Source organism: Cebus imitator, unplaced genomic scaffold, assembly GCF_001604975.1.
Source record: "Cebus imitator isolate Cc_AM_T3 unplaced genomic scaffold, Cebus_imitator-1.0 Scaffold178, whole genome shotgun sequence".
Taxonomy (NCBI): Eukaryota; Metazoa; Chordata; class Mammalia; order Primates; family Cebidae; genus Cebus; species Cebus imitator.
Window position 1 is genome coordinate 1,705,784 of NW_016107493.1, and position 26,051 is coordinate 1,731,834.

Below are 26,051 nucleotides of genomic sequence, written 5' to 3' on the forward strand. Positions count from 1 at the left end.
TAAAAAAAAAACCAAACCAAACAAAAAAACTTTTAAAGAAACAAAAGCAGAAAATCCTTGGACCGATGTATTGCTTTGCCTAGTAGGAGTTCACATTATCTCTGGTCAATTTCGGCAGGTGCTGCCTTGCTTTTGTCAGCATTTTCCTCCTCGGTCTCCACTTTGTACATCTCCTCGGAGCCTTCCTCGCTGTCATTCTCCTCTGACTCGGTCAGCAGCTCCTCGTCCTTATACTCGGCCACGTCCACTGCGGAGCCCAGGTGCTCCTTCAGCTTCCCGTGGTGCTTCACGTGGTACCGCTGGTTCTGGAAGAACTTGATGATGGTGTGTTTGGGGAGATCCAACTGGGCCGAAAGAGTGTGGATGGCTTCCTGGTCAGGGTACAGGCCTACATCATGAATAAAGCTTTGGAGGATCCCCAGGGCTTCTAAGGAGATCTTTGTGCGAGACCGGGGCTTTTTGGCACAACTGTCTTCAGTTGGAGGAGGTGGGGGAGGCGCTTCTTCTCTGGGAGGGGAACTCTCCTTGGCTGGCTGAGACTGCTGTCTATGAAGGACCTGATAATTAAAAGAGAAAAAAAAATGAACATTGGACTCATGATTTTGTCTTTCCAAAGCCATTGGCCCTCTGAAATATGTGTTACCTATCTAGCACTGGAGGTAAGCTATAGTCATTTGTAAAGTCAGGTCTTTGGGAGGCTTAAAAGCATTTCTGGAGATTTAGTATTTCACCTACAAAACAGGAGTTATAATAGTATTTGCCAACAATTAGTAGTATTTGCCAATATTTATATACTGAGACAAAAAGTCAAGTCATTTGTTGCCCAAGGTCATCTTGATTTAAGCAACCTGGCTTCAGAGTCTTTCTATATCTTTAACCACCAAGCTATGCCACCTCTCAGAAGGCTAACAGCAAAGAAACTGGACGCAAAGGGGAAAGTATGGACTCTACCATCATGGCTTCAAGTTCATATTCTTCTACTTAGCTGAGTATCCCTGGACAAGTCACTTAATATCTTTAAGCCTCGATTTCATCATCTATCTAAGTAGGATAAGAAACTAACCTGCTGGGGATGTGGTAAGGATTAAATGACATAATTATTAAAAAGAACAATGCTTGTCTTAAATTAGGGATTGGCAAACTTCTTCAGGAAAGGGCAAGACACTAAATATTTGAGGCTTTGGAGGGTCAATCTCTGCCACAACTACCCAATTCTATTCTATTGCATAAGCAAATGAACATGGCTGTGCTCCAATAAGACTAGATTTGGCCCATGAGTCACAGTTTGCCTCATCTCTGGCTTAGAGCAAATATCCAATAAATGACAGTAATTATTATCAGTCTCATAGTGACTCTTACAGTATTATAGAGGAATAATTGATACTTAAGCCAGGAAATCAATCCTTTGTAAAATTAGAAATTATTTTAGATTCTTTTGGTTCTAATTTTGATCCTTTTGATTTTAAATGTACTTTTTTAGAATGTGAAAATGTTTCAAACTAATTTAAAGACATAACTGTTTCTTAAGTTATGAATTTAAATGACTATTTTATACTTACATAGATGGACTTTCTCAATATCACTATAAATTAATTAATCCTCTGTTTTGCATATACTTTCTAATTTCTGTGTTTTTTTCTCCTAACGTTAAAACTTTTTAGTGTAATTTAAATAATTTTTCTTTCATTTCTACCTATTCCCCACTCATTTAAATGAAAGCAAAATCTTAGGTGAACTTACTCTTGATCTTCATAATTACTTAAACAAAATCTCTCTGCATGAAATAATTTCCCATTCTAATATTAATTGTATTAACTTCTTCAGTTTGATGAAAGAAAGCGATTCAGGGGAAATTGTCAAAGGAACTCAGCCCCGGCAATCCCCACAGGCCTATGTGAGAAGGACTTGGTAACGGGGGAGATGGAGCATGAAGTCCTGATGAGGAACTGTGGCCACTGCCCGCACCTTACAGCTTCAGCTGTATAACAGAATTACAAGGCTACTGTGCTCTACCGCTTACAATGTGTCATGTTGGCGCCAAAGGCAAAAGACCACATTACCTATGCTTACGTCAGTGCCTAATTTCCTAAATCCCCCCAAAACTTTTAAGAAGAGTGAGTTCACTTTTTAAAAAACACAATTCTCCTTTTACTATTCTCTCATATGTTATGGATCTTTTTCGCATAATAACAAACTAAACATTTTCCAGAGTTCAGGAGGAAGAAATCCAACCAATTCAAAGAAAACACGTTTAGTTACATTTGAGGATCATTCGTACTGCCATCCCTGCCACCTTTCTACCACCACCACACACTACCCATATGATTCATGTGTTTTAGCTACGAAACATCAGCATCAAAGAAAGCATTTAAGAAAGAAAAAATCTCTGCCATTCATCCTTGTCTTGAGGGACATATGATGAAAAGATACTTTCCCACCAATGTGAAAATGTCGGTCTTTTATGTAGAACTTAATAAGTATCAGGGCAGATGAAACTGTTATCTAAATAAGGTAGCAATAAACAAAAGAGGTTTAAACTTTTCAAGAAATAATCAAAAATCAAATAACAGTAAAAAGGATAATCAGAAGCAAATAAGAGTATTCGCTATAATAAGCTGATGGCTAGTGGCAGAAAGAAATCCTAAGCACAGGACTATAAAACAGTGGCACTAAAGTCTGTATAATGTTGACCAATTAAAATGAATGTTCTTAGCATTTTGCTTACCACTTTCAACTAAGAGTAAACTCATGTGGTCTGTTGTGGTAAGCTGGCATCAGCAAAAAAAAAGTGAGAGCTCTGTTACTTCAGCATCCTAATTATACCCAGCAGGGAAAGCAGAGATCCGGGGAGGTGGTGGGAGTGGCGGGAGGAACTGGTGCTGGTCAGGTCAGCTTTCACGGCAGAAGGATATTTGCTCTGAGGCCATGATCTGGACAGTATGAGCATCGTAATAAATAAACCTCTGTGTCAACAGGTGAGGATTCCAGTTTTTGATGAGAGAGAGTGAAATTATGTGCAAAGTACATACTGGACTCAAGCATGAGTACTCCCCATTAGAGCAATTGTGCTAATTGGAAAACAAAAGAGAATTAAAATGCCCCATTTTCTAAATTATGCTTGCCTTCTGTAGTAAAAGTCAGCATAACGGTTCCATTTAATTGAATAATTAGATTGGTTCTTCAGGGACTTTCCATTGTGCATTGGTTAGATTTAAAGAGATTTTCCAAAACTATACTTTGAAGTTACTATAATCTTTCTGCATGATTGCATTTCTTCTTCTCCTTAGGTCCAACCAACTGGCCTACCTCACTCCCCCTTATTTCCTAGAACTGAGCACTAGTAATACACATGTACAGAGAAGCCAAACATGAAACAGAGAAAGAACAGTAAGAATACCCCTCACTGAATATTTATTCTGTGCCAGGCAGTTCTAAGAACTTTACAAGGATAAATTAAATGAATCCTGACAAGTTCCTCACAAAGGTGCTATCTGGATCAAGGCTGAACTGAAAACATGTAACATTTCCTCTTGATTCCAATTCCCCTCTGAATTGGAAATTACAAGCACAGGGGGCTGTCAGTCTGATAAAGAAGGTTTCCAGGGAGCAATGACAAGGCAACTGCCCGTGATACACTAGGAAGATATTTCTCAAGAGAAGTAATAGCAAGGAAATCATCTACAAAGTAAAATATATAGTTTCTCATCAGATAATGTACCATACCATAGTCAGTTGGGCGGCATGATGACATCTACATGAAGATGGTTATGTCTTCTAGCATCTTTTAAGATGCTAGAAGAGGAAAGAGCAAAACACTGAATGCCCAAATTGGCCTCTCTAAAGTGAAACTGTCTTACAAGTTACCAAAGGGGCTGAGCTTTTTCTATTATACTGACACTTTTCTTTGGCTATAAGTCCCTCAATCACAATATATATAATATCTGAGATTAAAAGATTCCCAAAGTTATCTGTCCCAACTATCTGTATTCCCCTAAAATGTTCTAATTACTCCAGGCAGAGAGTTACTGTCTCTAGACAATTCCTAGCAAAAGGAGTACATAATTTCCTCTCTAACCAATGGCTAAGAATCCTTCTTAATACCATTTGGTACTTTCTTCTAGTGGTATAAGTACTCTGAACAAAAGCAGAGCAGTGCCTAATGCTTATAAGACGGTCTTCTCTAGGCAGGAAAACCAATCCAAATCCTCTTCTAAAATCTTCCCATTTAAAGGGCAGAATCAAGTCATCTTTTCTTCACTTTCTCACGTTTTGACTAAATAATGTCAACTCTTTTAGCCGTTTTTTCACAGGAAGTTTCTGAACTCCCCCTTAACTGATATTTAGGGCTGTTTTTTTTTTTTTTTTCCCCTGGTCTGCATTTCTCAGAACATCTTCTTAATTCCCAGCTAGTGAACTAGAATGAATCAAATTTGGTCTCTGTCCCAAGCAAGTGCCCTGAAAATCATGACGTTGATTGCTGATGGAGAGACCTATAAGTGGTTTCATTCCCAGGCTCATTTGACAGTTTGGGCATACATTTTTGGTTGATTAATATTTTAAGTCACAAAATTCACAGTTAGTCCAACTAAGAGAATGCCCTGCAAAATGAAAAAAATTCTCTTTCCAAAGTAGTCCTTAATGCAGTCAGATTATAGTTTTCTGAGATTTTCTTTATGTTAAGTTTAACTGAGCATCTTCCCAACCATTTATGAAAAGCTGGCAGGACCAAGGACTTTCCAGCATTACCTTGTTTCCCTTTCTCAAAATGGGCCCAGTGGAGGGGAAATAAATTCTCATTGATATTACCTATGAATACCAAGCATACAAACACTGCATAAACCAGAAATGAAAGCCTATGTCCTCTAAAAAGCTCAAAGCAGTTTAGTCATAACTGGAAACAACCCAAGTGTCTACCAATAATAAGATTGATAAATAAATTGTGATATACTTATATAACAGAGCAGTAGGAAAAATGAACTACGGCTATACACACAAATGTAGATAAATACCACAGACTTACTGTTGAGTGAAAGAAGTCAGATACAAAAGACTAAAAACTGTATGATTCCATTTATGTGAAAGAATAGGAAAAACAAATTAATATATAAGAATAGAAAAAAAAATAAGAAAAGCCTACCTTGACAGATACCAGCATAATGGGTTTCCACTGAGGTTTACTGAGTGGAAGGGGTGGAAGACAGCCTTCTGAGATGTTGCAAATATTCTCTCTATTGACTTGCGTGTTTGTTAAAAGGATGTGTGTATGTCTAAAAGATTATCAAGCTGTACAATTAAAATCTGTGCATTTTACTGTATGTAAACTATACCATATTTCAATATAAAAGTTTTTAAAAGTGGGCTTAGTAGTTGGCATTTATTTATTCCTAAGGTAAACCCTCTTCATGTGATTTTCCCAAATAATGGAATATTTAATTCTGTAAGCATAACTATCCACTCCTTTTTACCCTTGATCTTTGCACACTGAAGCCTATCAACTCATCCTACTTCTTTTTTGGTTTGGATTTTTCTCCATCAACACTAAAGTTAATCTAGATAACAAATTCATTTCTGATAATTTCTGTAAAAAAAGTCCTAAATGGTTTATTTAAAAGCCTTTCTTTTTCATAGCTTCTGCTGTTGATTTTTCAGTATGACACGCAGGGTTAACAGTAATGAAATATCTAAGTAGCTTTAATAACAGGAACAATGGTAATAATAGGTGTTACCATTCATATAAAGCTTACTCATAAGCCACATATTGACCTAAATGCTATAAATATAATTTATGTTATTTAATTTTCACAGTACTCTTAGAGGGAGGTATTTTTGCCCTCATTTTCTGATGGGAAAACTGGAGTTCCAAAAGTAGGTAATTTGTTTATGTAGAGTTTGTAAGCAGCAGAACTGGGCTTGTCAAGCATATCTTATTCAAGCATATGTTAAAGCCTGTGCCCTTAAACATTATATTCTCCTGACTTCTATGAGTAAAATATAGAAAAAAATTGAACAAATACTTTAGAGTATAGGAGACAGATCATAAATAAAATATCAGATAGTAACAAATACATAGAGCAATGCATAAGGAGGATCACTGTGGAGAGAGGAAGTTATTTGAGATAAGGTGAATCGGAGAAGGCTCCCTCCCTACAGAGGCGACATTGCAGCCCAGGCCTGAAGGATGTGAGGCCCAGCCACGAGGAATAACATTCCAGATAATACAAAGGCAAGCAAAAAGGCTGCAAGGCAAGAGTATACTTGATACATTTGCAAAACAGGAAGAAACAAGAAAGCGTGTTAGAGCTGTGCCGCCCAATACAGTAGCCACTAGCCACATGTGGCTATTTACATTTAAATTAAACAAAACAAACAAACAAACATTCAGTTCCTCAGTCACATCAGCCACATTTCAAGTGTTCCATTGCGTCATTTGTGCGATGCCATGTTGGACAACACAATACAGAGCATCTCCCTTAGCAGGGAAAGTACTGTTGGACAGTACCATGCTCCAGCAAAACGACACCTGAGAGAGCCACACCCACAGCTTGAAGTGCTTGGCATGCCGCTATCAGGGTAATGCAAAGCCCTCACAACGAACTTCAATCATAAAATCTGAGACAGCCAAAAGTATGCTAAGACTTGAAAACTACTAATATTTATATAATTACTTAGTAAATTAAAGTAATATTTAGATCATTATTTAGTAAAAAAAATTCCATTTGTAATATATTACTGGACTTTTATCGAAGTTTTACAAATAGCAATATTGTCATAAAAACAGCCAGAAGAATGCACTGGCACTTCTACCCTCAAAAGAATGGTTAATTTACATTTAACTGATTGCTGCCTTCATCAGAGTTAATTTACATTTAACTGATTATTGTTTTCTTCATCTAAAAGGAATGATGTTGAAAACAGCCTTGGGTTAAAAGAATTTTTTTTAAATGTATCCGTGTATCAAACATTTATGGAGTATCTACAATAACTGGACCTATTAATTTACACAGCCTTTTAATAAGAAGTCCTATTTCCAACAATTAAGAGTCGATGAACAAGTTATGGGTAGGATGTAAACAAATATTAGGTTAAAACTCTAGTAAGCTTCTTATTTATTTGCTGTAATTCTCTGGGCTGAAATATGACACATCTGTCTATAAAGGGACGTGAAGATGGCAATGAAGAAAGAGAAGTTGTAAATAAAAGAGACATTAACTGCAAATGAAACCCAAAAGTTCCTTGCCCAGTCATAAAGCACAATTATAATATGGACACATGTTGTTTCTCTGCCTTCAAAACTGAAAAATTTGAAAACAAAAAGACCTAATGGTACCATGACCAAAGTTGACTAAGAGAGATAAAGCAGCTCTTCTTAAAGCTCTCAGTGTTCAAAATGGATGTTGAAGGTCTCAGTGAAAACCAGCTGGGAGCCATGTGTAAAATATAATGCTTTTTGCCTACAGGGAAGGAAGTGAGATCTTGAATGATTAAGTTTAGGAAAGTATGTAATTCACTGTATCATTATGGGGTGAGCTGGTTTACTTATAATATGCCAACACTTTGTGGTCTTCTTTTATAGAGAAAATGAGAAATTATTAAGAAGGTGACTGTGCAAGGTGGTGGATCCAGTGTAGTAATAGGGTAAAACAGTTTCCCTGGTGGTTGTATCTGTCTCCCTATGAGAAGCCTCACCGAAAGCTTCAAGTCCTGGAGTTAGTAAGGTACATTAACAGGAGATGAGAACACAAACAAGATTACCTTTGTCTACATTCACTTTGGTTTAGAATTATTTTGACTTGTTGCTTAATTTTACCTCAGTTTTTTAGAATAGAACATAAACTAGGTGATCCAAAAAAGGAAAGCATTCTTCTACTAAAAGTTTCAAGAAAAAATATATTTAAGGCCAGGCGTGGTAGCTCATGCCTATAATCCCAACACTTTGGGAGGTCTAGGCGGGCGGATCACTTGAGGTCAGGAGTTCAAAACCAGCCTGGACAACATAATGAAACCCCGTCTCTACTAAAAATACAAAAATTAGCCAGGTATGGTGGGGTGCTCCTGCAATCCCAGCTACTCAGGAGGCTGAGACAGGAGAATCGCTTGAACCCAGGAGGTGAAGGTTGCAGTGAGCTGAGATCACACCACTGCACTCCCTCCTGGGTGACACAGCAAGATCCTGTCTCAAAAAAAAAAAAAAATGTATATATATGTATACACACATACAGACACACACACACACACACACACACACACACATATGTATATATGTATATATAATATACTTTTTTTTTAACTTAAAAGTAACAACAATTGGTTGAAAATCCTTATGCATAACTCAATGAGAATTTGTTGACTAGATGAAGGAATACATGCTGTTTTTTTTTAATGTACTATATATAAAATATTGTGTAATTGAAAGTTTTAAAAACCTAGCTCTACCCTCTAATATTCCCCCTTTTTCAAAATCAGCATTAGGGACAATTAATTTTGGCTCAAACATTCAGTGAGAAGAACTTTAATGATTAATAACTAATGTAAATGGTAATGTAACTATTGTATGTCTATGTCACTATTGGACTGTGAGCTACATATTGGCATACCATATGCCTGGCATACAATTAGTGCTCAGTGTCTCTGTTGTGTGGCACTGAATTAAATATTCTCTCTTCTTTACTTTCAGATCAGTTATAATTCTTGTTCAGCAAAACTAGTTATTACTTTTCTTGCTATTATTCCTTTTTAGCAAAACTATGTTTAAAAAGTAAAGAAGCTGCCACTAATTGTAGGAATTTATATCTAGTGTGTATCTGAGAGTAGGGATATAATTCTTTTCTGTGTAAAAAAAAAATTCTAGGGCACCATATAACCTGTAAGATGGCATTGTATACACCTGGTAAGGAGAAGTTTTGAGGTCACAAAGTTCTGGTTTCAAATCCAGTTTCTACCATAAAACCACAACTGCTTACTAGTCTTCTAACTCTGAGCACATTACTTACTCTCTCTGAGCCAGAGTGTTTGTTAATCTTTAAAATCTTCCTTGCAGTGTTAGGAGGAAAAGTGAGATAATATACGCTAAGCATGTAGCAGCAAAGTTCTGAAGTCATAAGTAGGGTTTCAATTAGTAGTAGTTATCATTACAAAATGTGAGGAGGATTTAAGAATCAGGAGTATAACACATCACTCATTTTTGCTATCAACATGCTTACTGTAAAAGCAACAAATTAAGAAATATTTTTCACCCCACAGATCTACAAATAGGCGCATCTACCAATAATTTTTCTTATTTCTTTCACTCAAATACTACATACGCTTTGTATTTAAAGTGGCACCTAGCACATGAAACTTGCCTCTGAAGCATGTGTCACATGGAATTGAGCCTCAAGTTATAGTCTGTTTAAGGTGACACCTTCTATTCAGACAGCCTGACATCCTCTTAGGAAGACATTCTTTATCAATGGTCCTCAAAATGTGGTCCATGCAAGAGGCCCATGACATCAAAACTATTTTTATAGCAAATCCAAGACATTATTTACCTTTTTGACCTTGCTGAAATTTGCCATGAGCTTGTGGCAGTGAAAAATGCAACTGCCTGGACCATTTGGTGCTGCTGCCTTGATTGTTGCAGACCAGCATTTGTACCATTTGCAGATTTCAGCAAAGTCAAAAAGGCAAATGATGTCTTGGATTTCCTATGAAGATAGTTTTGATGTCATGGGCCTCTTGCATGGACCACACGTTGAAATTTGCAGATGATACAAAAGCACTGGTGGGAAATGCTGGCCTGCAGCAATCAAGACAGCAGCACCAAATGGTCCAGGCAGTTGTATTATTCACTGCCACAAGCTCATGGCAAAAATGATGCCACTTTCATTTAAGAGTATCTTTGATGAAGCAGTAAAATTGTACTGATTATATTAAGTCTCAATCCTTTAGAATACTTCTTTTTAACGTTCTATATGAAGAAAAGGGAAGTGCATATGAAGTACTTCTGTAGCATACTGAAAAATGATGGTTGTCTTGAGAAACAGCACTTGTATGATTGTTGGACTTGAAAGCTGAGCCAACCATCTTTGTCATGGAGTGTCATTTGCACTTGAAAGAACAACTGATAGACAGACTATGGTTATTCGGATCTGCGTATTTGACACTGTTTTAAAAATAGAGTGAGCCTATCACTCCAAGAAAAATAGCTGACAGTATTTGTTGCCAATGATACATTTTAACCTTTGAAGCAAACATTAGAATTTTGGAAAACCTGTAGTGGCCACCATATGCTTAATAGTTTCCCAGTACTTAACTTTCTTGATATTAGTGGTGATTTAACACATATGTTTGGTTTTGCTTTTCGATATGTCATATAATAAAATGTGTCAACATTTGTGAGGGTTGCATGACCTTACAAAATACAGTAAACCAGTATTTTCCAAATGACCAATGCATGATGTTATAAGGTTACGAATACATAAAAAGAGAAAGTATGAAAAGTTCATGAATATGGTTTTAGATTCAATTACACTTTCCAACTAACCTTTAAGAAACTACCATTTGTAGAATGTTGCTATAGTATCAAAGAAGAATATCACAATTCTCTGAAATGCAGATTAAAATATTCCTTCCTATTCTAATTACACGTCTACCTGAGCCTTGATTTGCCTCACTGGTGTCAACCAAAACCACATATCATGTTGTATTAGACTAAATGCTGAAGTGATTATGAAAATCCAATTGTCTTTCATTAAGTCAGACTTTAAAATATTTACAAATGTATATAAAACATTGGCATTCTCCTATTTTTTTGTTTTGAAAATGTATTTATTGTCAAATAAATATAACATTTACATATATGCATATATAGTTGGCCCGCCATATCCATGGGTTCCACACCCGGGGATTCAACAAACCATAATCAAAAATATTTAGAAAAAAAAAAAGAATGGTTGTGTCTGTACTAAACATGTGTCAACTATTTTTTGTCATTATTTCCCAAACAATACAGTATAATAACTATATGGCATTTATATTGTATGAGGTATCATAAGTAAACTAGAGATAATTTAAAGAATATGGAAGGGTGCATGTACATTATATGCAAATACTACACCATTTTATATAAGGAGCTTGAGCATCCATGAATTTTGCTCTCTGCAAGAGGTTCTGGAATCAATCCCCATGGATACAAAGGGATGACTGTGTATTATCTAGAATTATTTTTAAATTAGTAAGCATTTAAAAAATTCCTCAGAATTAATTTCTAATATGGTAATATTGGTAAATATAACACATTGGGGTCCTCAATAGTAACAGTGAAAAGGAATTCTGAGACCAAAAAGTTTGAAAACTTTGGACAACATGAATCACACTCAGTAGTAAACACATCCTTCCCTGAGTCAAGTCACTTAGGAAAGCCTTACAGAAAGAGTGTAGGAGAAAATCACCCAGGAAAGCCTTAGAGAAGACAGCAGGAAAAATGACACACGCATTATGATTTGTCTCTTGACTTTATCACACACAGACATTTTCACAGGCAAAACATACTCTCTTAGATACACAACTCATCACTATTTCTAACTTCAAATGATGTTACTTAAGTTCACTCTTATGATTGTAATTTCACATCCTAACATTATAGGACCTATTAAAAAACCATGGTTTAGCTTTGTTGCTTTTTTTGGATTACACAGTATCCTAAGGTCAAAACTCAGGAAATCTGTTATTAAAAAAAAAAAAAGTATCCATGAAGTGATGACAAATTGCAGACTACAGGTGTTAGATTACATTTTGACTCCAGGCGGATTTAATATAAGTTGGGTCTCTTTTACAATTGCTCTTAGCACATACAGTTATAGGAGGGGGATTTTAAAAAGAGAGAGAGAAAGAAAATAAGGAAAAAAAAGTGGTGCTCAATAAAAGAAGACCATGTCAAGAGAAATCAATACAAACAAGCAAAATGGTAGGAAGTCTGACATGGAAATATGTGTTCAATTTCATCCAGCCTTAGTCTGGTTTTTTTTTTTTTTTTTTTAATATTGTAACCAAGATACTGTTGGAACACTGTGTATGTAATTTAATGCAGTTTAATAATTGTTTCTCAAAATACTTTGGTCATAGATAAAAGCATAAAAATATTGTGACACAATAAGCTGTTAAACTTGGGTTTTGGAGGAAGCATGGTTCTTAAAACAGCCTTTGGCTTATATCATTTCCTCTTTGGTAATAAATTGAGAACAACTATACCAACAGCTTTGGTATAGTTTGGGGGGGAAAAAAGTGGCATAGTCATTAATCTGATTACTGGGAGTGGCCAGAATCTTTGAACACTGAAGAGGTGGCTGAGTGAGCTGCTTCTTCAATGTAAGGAGATGAGTAACTATATCAAATAGATACAGAGAATATAGAAAACAATCCTCTCTCCAGTTAGAACTTGGGGAAAAGCACGGACACATAATGCACCTAATGGCAGTTACACCTTTCCCTTCATCAGCACCACCTGAGAAACAGTTTTATTTGATCATCTAGGGCCTAACATGACCAAAACGATTCCGAAAAGACAACAAACACAATCCATGAGAAGACTTGGGAAGACCAGGCCCTTTAGGACAGTTAGGCTGTGATCGTGTGTCCTTATGCCTGGGAGACTCCATCCCCAGCCCACCCGCCACACCCTCCTTTGCCGGATATCCGTCAATAATAATTTCTCCCTGTTCCAACACTCCTCCCCTGCTCTTCACAATGTATTCTCACAACACAAAACCTGGCCTAAAAATTAACAGGAAAGGCCTATCTTTTGAAGAACCAATTCAAGCACAGATTTAAGTGTCTTTAAAGACCTTACATTTGGTTAAAATGAATAAAGAGTAACAAGGAAATGAGCAGGAAAACAGTTACCTCTAGGATTCTGATTTTTAAATAAATGTGTGACTTGCTTCATGGGTATAATTGAGAAAAAAAGTGCTTCTGCACCAGCATACATGAGATAAGGTGTTCTTAAGTTAAACATAACCAGGTAACTAAATGAGGAAGCTGAAAGGTTAGGATGACTTGGTACCACAATCACAATGATATTAAAAGAACTAAACTAGAAATTTGCAATATCTCAGCAATGGCAAAAGGCTAAGAAAAAAAGATGTGGAAAGGGTTCAGATTAAGCATGGTATATTAGAATGCTTACATAGTCAATCCAGCTGGCTAAATAATTTTCAAGTGAAGTAAAAATGTGATTCAAATGAAAATAACTTCATCAATGCCAGTGATACATGATTTGTGAGTTCTGAAAATTGTTTTAAAACAGATTCAAGGTAAGCTTAAAATAACAGAATACAGAGACCACTTCAGATAAATACATTTCATCCAGTAAATTTAACCAGAGAACAGCTTTGATTCCTTTTCAATGAAAATGTTTTAAGATACATGAAGGAAAATAATAGACACATTTAATAAGAAGAGCTATCACTAGTCAGCCAAGAATTGTCAATGAAGACTTAAATAATGATTCCTAAGGTAAAGCACCAAAGAGTCAGAATTCAAACCATTTCTAAATCCCCTTATAGTATTTATAAATCTAGTGATGAAAAATGTAAATTGAAAACACCTATTTGGAATAGGATGATTTAGAAACAAGGACAATATGGAAGGTGTAGGGAAGGGGGAGAATATGTATACTTTCAGTTATAGGATCTCAATAAGTAAGCTTCACTGAAATAAAGCATTACTATTACTGATTTATACATAGATTACATAGTAAGACTCCATGGTCATGTATCAAATTTCTGTAATTATTTAAATCCTGTAATTATTCTCAAAGCTCTTTATCATCTTTTGTATTTCTTATTTCTTAAAAAGAACAAAATAATCTCACAATATTGGTAGATACTATTGTATTTATTCTTGAGAGGAAGAAACAAATGCCCAAAATTGAGCTCTGACTCCAAAATCACAGACCCCCGAGTCTAACATGAAATAAATATATGCTTCCTGCTGTTTGGCTAGTTAATGGAGAAAAATACAAAATTATGTTCTGTTTCAATTTAAGTTTTTAGCACAAATTTCTTTTAGTATGAATAAACATCTTCAACTAAAATCTACTAAAGCCCAAGAATAACAGTAAAAATGATGGAAGCTACTATTCGATATTTCAAGTTCAGAATTAAAAGTGAAAACAACACAAAAGTTAAGAAAAATTAGAATACCTTATGGGGAAGTTTCTCTCCCAAATGTCCATTTTGAGCGAGTTATAAAGGGATTTTTACATTTCCATCTGTGTGCACTGTTTTTAAAAGGCAGATGCCCAATTTCATCAAAATTTGCTAGCACAAAAAGAGAGACCCTTCCTGACAAATCTCAGCCAAGAATCAGTTTAGGACTTAAAATCCCCATCACTGTGATGGCACTAGTGACATCACAACTGAAGTGTTTTAGAGCTTCTTAAAAGAGAGGGCTTCAAGTATTTAAGGAGAAAGCGTGTCTGGATGAGATGCTTTACTTCAGGGGAAAGAGATGAAAGAAGGTATTTAGAATTCCATATTAGGCCACATTTTCTGTTTAATTTTTACAGTTGGGGTACTCAGAAGTCAGAACAATCTGACAGTTATGGTTAGTGAAAATATTAGATGTTCACCAAGAAAATGCTATGTCAGCATATTTTTTGCTTTCTGAATGTAACCACTTAATAACAGGACTTGAGAAAACGGCACTGTGTGAATCAAACACATAAAAGTACAAATATTCCTTTTATAGAAAGTAAATCTTAGGCAGTGCATTATAATCAACCACTCTGGTAAAAGAAAAAAATATTGAGCATTACCACACCACGGACATATTATAGTTTATTATACCCAAAAGTCCAAACTGGGTAAACAAAGTCAAATGATCAAAGAAGGTTTTTGCCTCAAACCATGAGGCAGAGGTCACTGATCTCTAGGGAGTGGCTGCAAAGATTCCTGGTGGCTTAGCATTTACAAGGTATCGAGTGAGAGCTTATCAAACATAGCCTTTAGTTTTCAACTTCATTTAATTTCATCAGAGACTGGTTTTCTTGGTATTGTTTTCTTTCAAGAGAAAAAGAACATGGAAAAATTAAATGATGTGAGGTAAAAACTTCCCAAAAGTTAATAGGCTCTTAATCCTAGACTATGCTTTTCCATTCTAAACCACTTTTAATTCATTATGGGAATATTGGTTTTATATCCTCCACATTAATGATCTTACTACCTGTGACCAGGTATGGAGGGACTTTGGTTTCTCAACTTTGTGGCAGGTATATTGGGTGAGAAGTGGAGAGCCGACAGACATTCTGTTTAGACCACAGCTTTCTCAAGAAAATGAGTCTCCTTTTCCCAGGGTGCCAAGGATGGTCACTGGGAAAAGAAATCTCAGTTCCTAATTCCCTGGGGCAAAGTAACTGGACTGGGGTGACTCCTTTTTCCACAGGCAAGATTCCAGTCTCTGAGCAGTAAAGGATCATTCTACTCCCACAAGGCCACTCAGCATCCTTATCTACTCAGATTCACAAAACAAGCCCAACTGTGTCTCCACACCACGTCTCCTTGGCTTTTCTGGGCCTATTTGCTTACCCTGTGTAGGTCGTCCTTAGAAACCGGAACTGTGAAGTTATTATACTTTCAAATGTGAATATGCTTTGGGGCGGATTTAATTTAATAGCTGAGAACTCAGTGCAAAACAAACATAGTTACAAATGACATTAGGGAATTAATCATTAATGCTCTCGATTGGTGCTCCAAGACCAACCCCCTAGGTTGCTCCAGCTAAGATCTGAGAGTTCTCGCTGACTCCTTCTCCTCTAAAACTCCGCATCTAGTCGACCCCACGTGTTGCTAATTATTCCTTTTAAACAATTCTTGGATTAATTTTCCCATCTCCAGATGTACTCCCATTGCTGTAATTCAGACCCCTATAATCTCTTGCCTGAATTACTCTGACTTCCTCCCAACAGGCCTCCCTGTCCCAGCCAACCGAACATCTTGCTAAAGGCCCTCAGTGGCCTTCAGGTGGTTTAGACTTCTGTGTCCAAGAAGGCCCCGTAACCTGACTGCAGCTTGAGGCCCTGCCTTGCAGGCTGTGCTCCGGCAACTATACACTGGAGCCCCACACACGTTATGTCACCTTTTCTTAGAAACCTATGATGATGAATCTGCAAGGGCCATGTGCAGCACTACTCCCTGGAAGCCTTCTGAGTTCTCCAACTCACCAGGTGTGGGGCAGGCATGCCCCTTTTGTGCTTTTCTTTCTCTTACTTACACACTGTATTAAAGCTCTCTGGTCTCATATCTGCCTCTCCACTGATCTCTGGACTCCTTAAGGCTAGATTCTGTGTTATATTCACCTCCACATACTCTAAACTTAGCACAATGTCAAGGCACTGTGCTTTAAATGAATACTTTACATCTATATGGTTAATAGCCGTATTACACAGACCGAAAGTCATCCTAAAATTTAGAACACATCTAATAGTCCTAAGGGGAAATAAAGTAGTAAGACTACATAGGCACTAACTAAAAATGCACGTATTACCAAAAAGAGCTGAATTACCACAGTTTATAATAATTTGTTACATGCACATACACTTGGTATAGGTTAATAAATACCATATTGACTCACACAGTTCCTTAATTCCCCCAAAAAAATCTGATTGAAAATTATTAACACTCAAGAGACATTTAGGGTATTCCTATTCTAAGGGATAAAAACTGACATATTCATCGGTTTGCTTCTCTCTCTTCCTCCCCAGTCTGCAGAAATATTTCTACTATCACCAGACCTTAAAGGGCCTGCAGCAGACAGCTTCTATGACAAGAAAAGTTGCTAGAGGCAAAGCAGCAAAACAACAAATAAAAATGAGAGAATCCATATAAGACAAACAAAGGGAACCTTAAAAAAAAACACACACAGAGTTTATAAAAAGCAGAAGTATTTGTTAAAAAATGGATCATATGTATCACCATAAAATTCTGAAATGGAAATGTCTCTTGACTGAGCAAAATATGAAGGAATACTGCCTATATACGAAGTGCTATGGAAAACACTGAATGTCTTGTCCAAAACAAATATTAAATGCCAAAATGATTTTCTTTGGAACAGAATGAAAGCCTTTGTGAAGAAACGACAAAGAAAAAAAGTAGCAAAATTAATTCAATGCATATATTTTTTGCCCCACTTTGAGTTAACCTATATCGTTCCAACACCATATATTTCAAGGTAAGCAAAAAGAACGGTTTCAAGTTAGAGCCACAAACTGTCTTTACTGCTTTTTGCCTGTCTTTGTAACTTAGACTTCATCAAAATTTGTTTCTAAAAATCTGCAACTGAAACTAAATAATTTATTTTTTTAAGGTACAGTAAGAAAATCTAGAGTCCAAGTATAAGACATTTCATTTATACTTACAGAAATCAGAAAGCATTTTGGCATTAAACAACATTTTTTTTTAAGGTACAGTGCTTTTAGGGCATTATATAATTACCCTTACTGAGAGTACATTTTTTAGCTTTGTCAGGGTCTCTATTGGAATTATAATTCCATACTGAGCAAAGAATTCTATCAAAACTCATATCATATTAAAACACCTGATTAGGCCAGGCCTGGTGGTTCACACCTGCAATCCTAGCACTTTGGGAGGCCAATGTGGGTGGATCACCTGAGGTCAGGAGTTCAAGATCAGCCTGGCCAAAATGGCGAAACCCCGTCTCTACTAAAAATACAACAATTAGCCGGACATGGTGGCACAACCCTATAATCCCAGCTACTCAGGAGGCTGGAGCAGGAGAATCACTTGAACCCGGGAAGCAGAGGTTGCAGTGAGCCAAGATTGTGCCAATGCACTCCAGCCTGGGGGATACAGTAAGACTCTGTATCCTCCCCCCACACCCCCCAAAAACACTTGATTAACGGTACCCTCAAGATTCCAAACTTTCTGTTTCTGAAAAGAGAACCAACTTAATGAGACATTTTGAAAGTAGAGCTGGTAAAAAGAATATTTGTGAAAAGCAATGCAAAAAACAAAAAACAAAACAAAAACAACAACAACAACAACAACAAAAAAAAAACCACTTCATGGACCTCACAGGGCAGAAACAGCAAAGGCAAAATTTACCACATATACTGGAGCAACAGGTATTAAATAATCATCTGTGAATAAACTCTACAAATCAATATGGTCCTTTTGGTCTAAACGAAGAATGGTATTGCCTAAAGGAAATCTCTAAGGTCAACCAGCAATTAACTGAAAGGTTTTGATTGAAAATGCTATTGACGGCTTTCATATCAGACAGCTTCCTGGTTATTATACTTCATGGGCTAAGTAGGTGCCAAGACATTAAACTGTCAATAATCTATTAATACTAGACTACTATGCTTACTCTCCCTGAATCTGGGCAGGCAAACATATTCAAGCCTTGTACTTGTTAAGAACTAATGCAAATTCCCCAACCCTGATATGGAAATCATATCTTTATTACCTCCCAGTTTAAATGTCTAGAAGTGTTGTCAGGGTATATGAAAAATATGCAGATAATAAATGCTTATTCAGATGAGTTAAACTAACATTTGTTTTTAAAGAGATGGTTAAAGGGATAGAGAATATGTCTTGGAATCTGACTTCCTTCATAAGCCATATTTAACAGTTTCTAATTGAATGTAATAAACACTTTACAAAGAGAAATGAGAAGTTATTTAAAGTGAGGCTTATAGGTCTTTTCCACTCAGCATCTGGAAAGCAGTTATACATGGAGAGTCGGGGAGAACTTTTAATGAATCTAATAGAGAAAAGCACTTTAATTAAATGCTGTCAAAGTAGATTGTATTAATGATGGTACACAGAGGAATTTTAAGTCAGCCAAGTTTATTTAGCAAATAGAAACGGAGCTTTTGAAGCCTGCAACTATTTATGTTTCTGCAGTTGCAGTACATCTAGATGATGGTGCCAAATGAAACTGTTGAGTTATTAGATATAATTTTATTTATTGTATATTATTAAAGTTTCAAAAGCCTCAGGGGAATTAATCTCATTTTCAAAATGAAATACCACATTTGATCAGAAAGGGTTAAGAAAAGAGAATATTGTCCCCCAATTTTTCTGTTCCCTGGAATTTTGATGCAAATGAATGGCTAGTGGGGACAGCCTTTTCTAGGTTCATCCAGTCAGAATTCACTTTATTAGACAGTAGTAGCAGAGAAATCAATGACAGTATTTCTCCTGTGAGTTTTTCTCCTGTTTTTTTTTCTAGTGATTTGCCACCAAACATAATCCATTCTATTATACATAGCAATAAGCAAAAAGATGACCAAAGCTCTTAAAAATCTCCATGAAAATTTGGTTGCCATAACATTCTTAATCAAAAACATGAGTAGCCCAAAACTCTACAAAGAAAAAGGTATCAAATGTTTGACTTGGGGACAACAGGAAAAAAAGGGGTCTTTCTCAGTATTTTTGATTCAGAAGTTGACCACAGAACAAGCCTATTATTAATGATAATATTTTTTAAATAAACAAAGAAAATATGAGCCTTAATGCATGAAAGCTCTAAAAGATTGAAAAGCTGGTCTGGCTGGAAAATACTATGTGTGTGTCAAAATGATTTTCTCTACTGTTTGTAAAAATGTAATTATCCATGATATGCTATTACCCATGATATGCTACGAGGGTGAGGGATTTCAAGTAAATCCATTGGAAGCTGAGGATTCACTTTGGGTATTCAGTCTCTGACACCACCATGTCTGTGAGATCACAAACCACTGCCATGATTTACCACATCCTTCTTGCAGTTATATATATATACCCTTTCAGCCTGTCTTTAGCTTTTAATTCAAAACATGAAAAAGGGGGAGAATGGAAACGTGAGGGTGGGAGAAAAAAAAAACTCACCATCTATTTCCTTTCAAGATGAGATAAACTATCACAAATACTTTCAACCTTCTAAATAAATAATCTAATTTTTAATGTTCCCCCCCTATTTATTAATATCATATGTTTGATCTGTGTCTTTGTAGTTCTGGAACTTATAAGTAACTCTGCTTTTCCCATCTCTGCCAAGATGTTTCCGACTAATCTTTGAAATGTTGCAAATGCAGATGACTGTGACATGGAATAGAAACTGATTACACACATATTCTTTATGTGAGGAATAGCAACACAGAAGACAGATGACAGTTACATGTTCACATGGTATAATGTACTACTCCGCTTCATATATGCAAATATATAGAGATCATCAAAGTACAGCATGCCACCTCCACTGTATCGGTATTAGGAACTCAAATTGGTGGATTTCTTATCAAAATGACAAGAAAATTTCTTCTCTCCTGGTACATCAGTTGTCCTAATTTGAAGTTCTATCAAAGATAGGTCAACTGATAGAATATCCTGATGCATTTGATCCAGGTTATGTTTTACAACCAAATAATCAGTTAATTTGGTTCTTTCCTTTCATTACTATGTTAACTTGCTATGCATGCTGTTTAACTATTTCAGCCCCTAACTCCTTGAGAGATTTTCATTTCCCATGATGCACCCAAATAAAAATTCCTCTCAAAAGTATAGCCCTATACACCACATGGAAATATTTGACATTGGCCCACCACAATTCCTTGCCCCTCTTCTCTTACCACACTTTTGAGTACACTATTGACATGCGTTGTCAAAAAAAAAAAAAAAAAGAAATGCAAAACACTATACTTTAAAAAATTATTACATGTGAACACTGCACTTATGCAATACCTGCTCACTTTAGCACCTTCTCATTTTGATCATAACAGAAACAGGAATACCTTTCCATATTCACATATATCTTTAAGAGTTCACATCATAGATTTTAGCTCCCTAATTTATATCTAAAAAAAAAAAAAAAAACTGTTGAAATAATTTGTTCTTGCTTTCTACCTAAAGTCCTCAAATATCTTGGGTGTTTGGCATTAGGGAATCACAAATTATGGACTCATTATGCTACATGAGTCTACAAAGTTGATCCAACCAGATACTCGAGTGAGCTTCGAATGCTGCACAAGAAAGAAATACAAAGATAAATGTGTCTGGACACGAAGAAATAAATTTAAACTAAAAGAATGCATGGAGAGGAAAGTGTAGAAACAACTGCTATTTAAATAAACTATTTTTGTTATCTGGGTGATCAAATGAGCTGTATCACCAATCAATCCGCTCTGAAAACACCTGACCTTTCATTCAAACAATTATTTTCAGAAAGTTTTGTTTATAAAAAAATAAATAACACAAGGATGGCCACAGAGTTTGAATTTAAAAAGTTAACTGAAGTCTACTCAGTGTTGCACTGGCAAATATTTAACAACTGAGTCTCTAAATTTAAAAAAAGCCCCAGTTGGATAATCCACCAGTTTTTGTAGTGTGAATAATCCTACAACGGCCAGTTTCATGCTGCCAATGGTATAACAACTACGTTTTGAAATTGCTAAAAATTTAACAATTGGCCTCTCCAAGCCAGAATAGGGTTTCTCCAGCATACTCGGTCTCTACTGTAGAGGAGCGACACCACGTCCCTCCTGACAAGCCACATGCTGCTTCCCAGACTTGCTCACTGAATCCCTTTGCCTGGCCTGGCTTACCTGTCATTTTCTCAGCCCCAAAGTGATCATTAGGATGACCCCAATGTGATCCACAATTCCATAAAATATTCTATATAAAAAGGTGAAGGGTTATATGATTTGCAGTGAATTCGATCTAGAAACAACTTGTGAGGAAATTGAACTTGTGACCTTAGAACTGTCAAACCTATCTAGTTTGCTTGATCTCCCATTTCTAGGGTCAAACCAAGTAATAATAAAATAAATTAATTTCAGAACTTTGGCAGTTTTCCTTTAATTGAAAGTGTGCTTTTCTATCATTACAAGGGGAAGTTCCAGACTTCAACTTAATAAAAATCAGCAGTAGTTTTCAGCTACATTAGATTTCCACACTAAACAGAAACAGCTGAGAAGCCACAGTAGGTAGGTTTGGTTACGATAGTTTAAAACTCAGTGGCTGGCTTTCTCTTGCAATTGCCAAAACCATCAGTCATAAGAAAATCAACTAAGTCTCTGAGTCCAATATAAGATGTTCATAATCTGTTACGGTATTGCTAATTTGTTTTTCCAAAATGCATTTGAGCCTCCCAGGAGCAATGTGTTTTGTTTTGTTTGTTGCTGTTGTTTGTATTTTACACTCTCATTAAAATACTCAAATGGAAATTAGAAATGGACGAGCCAACTTATAGTATGAGTGTTTCAGATAAAAGGGGTCTCTGCGATCACCTAACTCATGTTGTCATAATTTAGAAAACAGTAGATGGAGGCCAGGCACAGTGGCTCACACCAGCAATCCCAGCACTTTCGGAGACCGAGGCAGGTAGACTGCTTGAGTCCAGGAGTTTGAGACAAGCCTGGGAAACATGGTGAAACCACATCTCTACTAAACATACAAGAAATTAGCCAGGCATGGTGGTGTGCACTACCTGTAGTCCCAGCTACCTTGGAGGCTGAGGTGGGAGAAGAGAGAACCTCCTGGGTGCCACTGCACTCCAGCCTGGGCAACCAGAGTAAGACCCTGTCTCAAACAAACAAAATAAAAACAACACAAAACAGCAGATGGAAATTCAGAGTGAAATGCCTCACCAAGGTCACACACTCAGCCCTGGGATTAGACTCTATGTCACTTACAGAGCCCTTTTCTTTACCATGTCATCTTTTTTTCCCACTGGGTCAAAGGTTCATTAAAAATAGAGATAGAGAGTAATCTTTATTCTTTATAAGATGCTCCAGTCTCTGATACAGCACATAGAAATCCTCAGCATGGGGGCAAAAATTATATAGAAAAATTTTAAATATTTGGAAACTTTTTAACCTTAAAGCCATACTACACTTAGACAAGCAAATCCCAGTCATCTGTTCATAATGCACTTAAAGTTTATAATCGGAAACCTCTGATTTCAAAAGAAGCATTTGTGTTTATTTCTACTATTATATGATTTTTTTAATTAAAAAAATATGATTTTTTTTTTCAAATCATAAGATATGATTTTTTTTTAAATTAAAGTCAAATGGTTATATTCATTGCCCTGTGGCTTTGATTTATAAAGCCATGGCTGGTTATGTGTTCATTGTGAACTACACTTAAAATAATTTGCTACCATCAACAGTTAAAATACCAAAATTTGCAAATGCTTTACTTTTTTTTTTCGTTTGGTTTGAGTAAATTAGAACTGCTTTTATATTCCATCTACAATGACACTACCACATATAAGTCCACTCCTATTTACACACATATATGGGAGAGAAAGAGGTAGAATTCCAGGTGGTCATGCCCAGAAAAGTCATTCATGTGAAAACAGGCCATTATTATTCTCAGCACAGAGGTCCCGCTGAAGGGTGTCCTGGGATTACAGCAAATTCTGCATCTTCACTCTACTTGTCACTTCATATCGTAATTCATAAAAGGCTGAATTCATCTTCCTGGTGGCCTCTAAGGAACCCAAGGCCAGAGAATAATTATTTTCCCTTGTTTGAGTCCATCACGGCCAACACAGAGCTACTAATGTGGGAGATGCTTCTTTAATGTTGCACCAAAGAGTCTCAAAAATCATCACTACAGGGCACTTTCACAACTTTGTGGATGCTAATGGGTAGCAAGGACAGCAGAAGTCTCAGAGATGATGCGGAAGCTGAAGTAACCTTTTCACTTTTTAAGCTTAAAAACATTAAAAAAAAACAAAGCACTAACCAACTTTTGTCATACCCAATGGCATTTTATTATGCTCTACAGAAGGATTTCATTCAGAGCTGAAAAGAAAAGTTCTCACTTAACTTTTAAATAAGTTACAATGACTTTTAAAGGAGCTTAAAATGTAGAAAGGCCATATGAAACCAGACAGCTGAGTCTCTAAATGTGTCTTGAAACAATTGTAGTACATGTAAACAATAGAGGCCAGGCATGCTCCTGTAACTTGCTGAATATAAAATTCCATGCTGACACCATCCTTGATTCAATTATTCTGGGCTCTTTTGAGTAGGAACTATTCTCTTTATTCTTAAGATTAATAGTAATAATGCTCAGATCCTACTAACATTTCTTAGGTGCCTTCTATACAATCACTATCTCACATAAGCTTCAAATAACCATACAAATTTGGGATTATTATAGCAAATTAGCTTCAGAAATTTTAAGCAGACTCTACATCAGAGCTCCAATTCCAGTGATGGTCCTAGAATTCAAACCCAGGTCTTCTGAAGGTCTAGTGCCTTTCCTTTCTATGCAAACACCTCGCCATGCTTTCAGCAGAGATAATATTTCAGTCTACTTGGATAAGCTCCTTGACAACTTATACTACCTATTTTTTTAAAATGGAGGTTTAAAACAAATTATATTTTCATTTGGACATTTTACTTTGTACTGAAATATTTTTTAAGTCAGACAGTCCAAAATGCTTTATCAGTGACTGTATTAGTATGTATTGGTAGGTCAAGTTTGTTGAGTCCAGATCCCCAGCATGTAGCCTCATACTTAATCAGAAATGCAACTGGGACTGAGCTTCTTAAGCTACCCTCATCCCCTATCTATTTCAACTGTAATTACTTCCTAGATTTACGACCTTGTTTGAGTGACTGGACCCAAATCAAAGTATGTGAGACAAGTGCACTGACCACACAGAGTGAACTAATGAGAACTTTATCTACCCAGGTGGGGAAGCCCTTCTCTGCAGATGTTCTTTTCTGTTTCTTCTGCAGTGATGATGAATACCTTTGAAATCAACAATTATCAATGAGAAGCACTCTGGTAGAAATTGAAATAGAAAATGTGAAGAAGGCTCCCATTTTCCTAGAACAGCATGTGATTTTCTGCCATAACAGCTCATTATTTAGAGGGACTAGTTCACACACCTAACCTTCCAAGGACCACAGCTTATTAAAGGCACACCAATGAGCCTGGTGGTTTGGTTCATGTACTAACAATGAACTAGCCCATACCTCAGTGCCAAGTAAATAGGGTTGCTAATTTGGAGAAATTCTGGCTGGAGAGAATAAATATGAGCAGGACAAAAAAAGAGAAGTGTTTGTGTGGTCAGGGAGAAACTAGTGTCAGAATGGATATACTTATTATCTATCTGTTTTCCATCAAAACTATTTTTTAAAATGCCACTTTATCATTAATCAACAGATACCATTCTTTGTAGAGCTACATAAACCACTTTAAACTCTACAGAACAGACTTAAAAGGTCTGTTTGCTTCGATACCTTCAAACAGCCACACTTTGTTCTTTTACGGTAATCTCATCTCTGAAAGGTTTAACGTGTTTTAGAGATATTACCTGTCCATTCTAGAAGCAGCTAGAAAAACAGAAGCAGAGAGATGTCACCCAGGGTCAGGATCAGAGGAAGAAAGAGAACCTATGGATTCCACTAATTTATAGTCTGAATTCTAGAATGATGTGAGGTAGCCAGAGGGAAAATGGAAGTAAAATACGCTCCAAGTAAAGGAGAAAACTGCTCAATATACATGTGAAATTTTGTTTTTCACTGTGATATATGTGGTGCCTAGAATAATACTTGGCATATTGAAGAAACTCAATAAACATTTGTTGAATGAATAAGTAAACATGGGAGAATAAAAATGGCCCATCTTCTCAATCACATCTATAACTTGAAGCCTGAGAACAGGCTTATCAATGAACTTTAATCATTTTTTCCAAAAGCCAAGCTTTGCTAGATATCTATACTAAAGTATAAAGGAATGTGTTTGCCCTCTCACAGATGAAATGTGACAAAGCCCTTGACTAGAGCAATGATACATCAATATCTACAAATACCTCAATTTTAATTTAGATTCACTTTTTTTTTTTTTTTATGGGTTGGAAGGGAAAGAAGAATGCATTTTCATGCACTTTCTACCTTAGTCTCTCTTTATTTTGCCGTTCTCTTTCTCGTTGTTCCATGCTGCTTAATTTAATCAGTTTGCTCTTTCACAAAATGTACTAGCCACTGACTTCTTTTAGGTTTAAATAAAGAATGCTTCAGAGTATTTTTTAAAAAAAAAAAAGGAATAAAG

The 26,051-nt window shown here is 36.2% G+C and overlaps 1 protein-coding gene across 3 annotated transcripts in view; it reads right to left on the bottom strand.

Annotated features, from left to right (window-relative positions):
- Positions 1-9: 9 nt before the first annotated feature.
- SATB2 (SATB homeobox 2) overlaps positions 10-26,051 on the bottom strand; it is a 189,313-nt gene continuing 163,271 nt past the window's right edge. For all 3 annotated transcript variants that reach the window (XM_037744524.1, XM_017545183.2, XM_017545182.2), the window contains one exon: positions 10-557. In XM_037744524.1, coding sequence (XP_037600452.1) covers positions 96-557 — 462 coding nt within the window. In that variant the 3' untranslated portion in view covers positions 10-95. The remainder of the gene's footprint in view (positions 558-26,051) is intronic.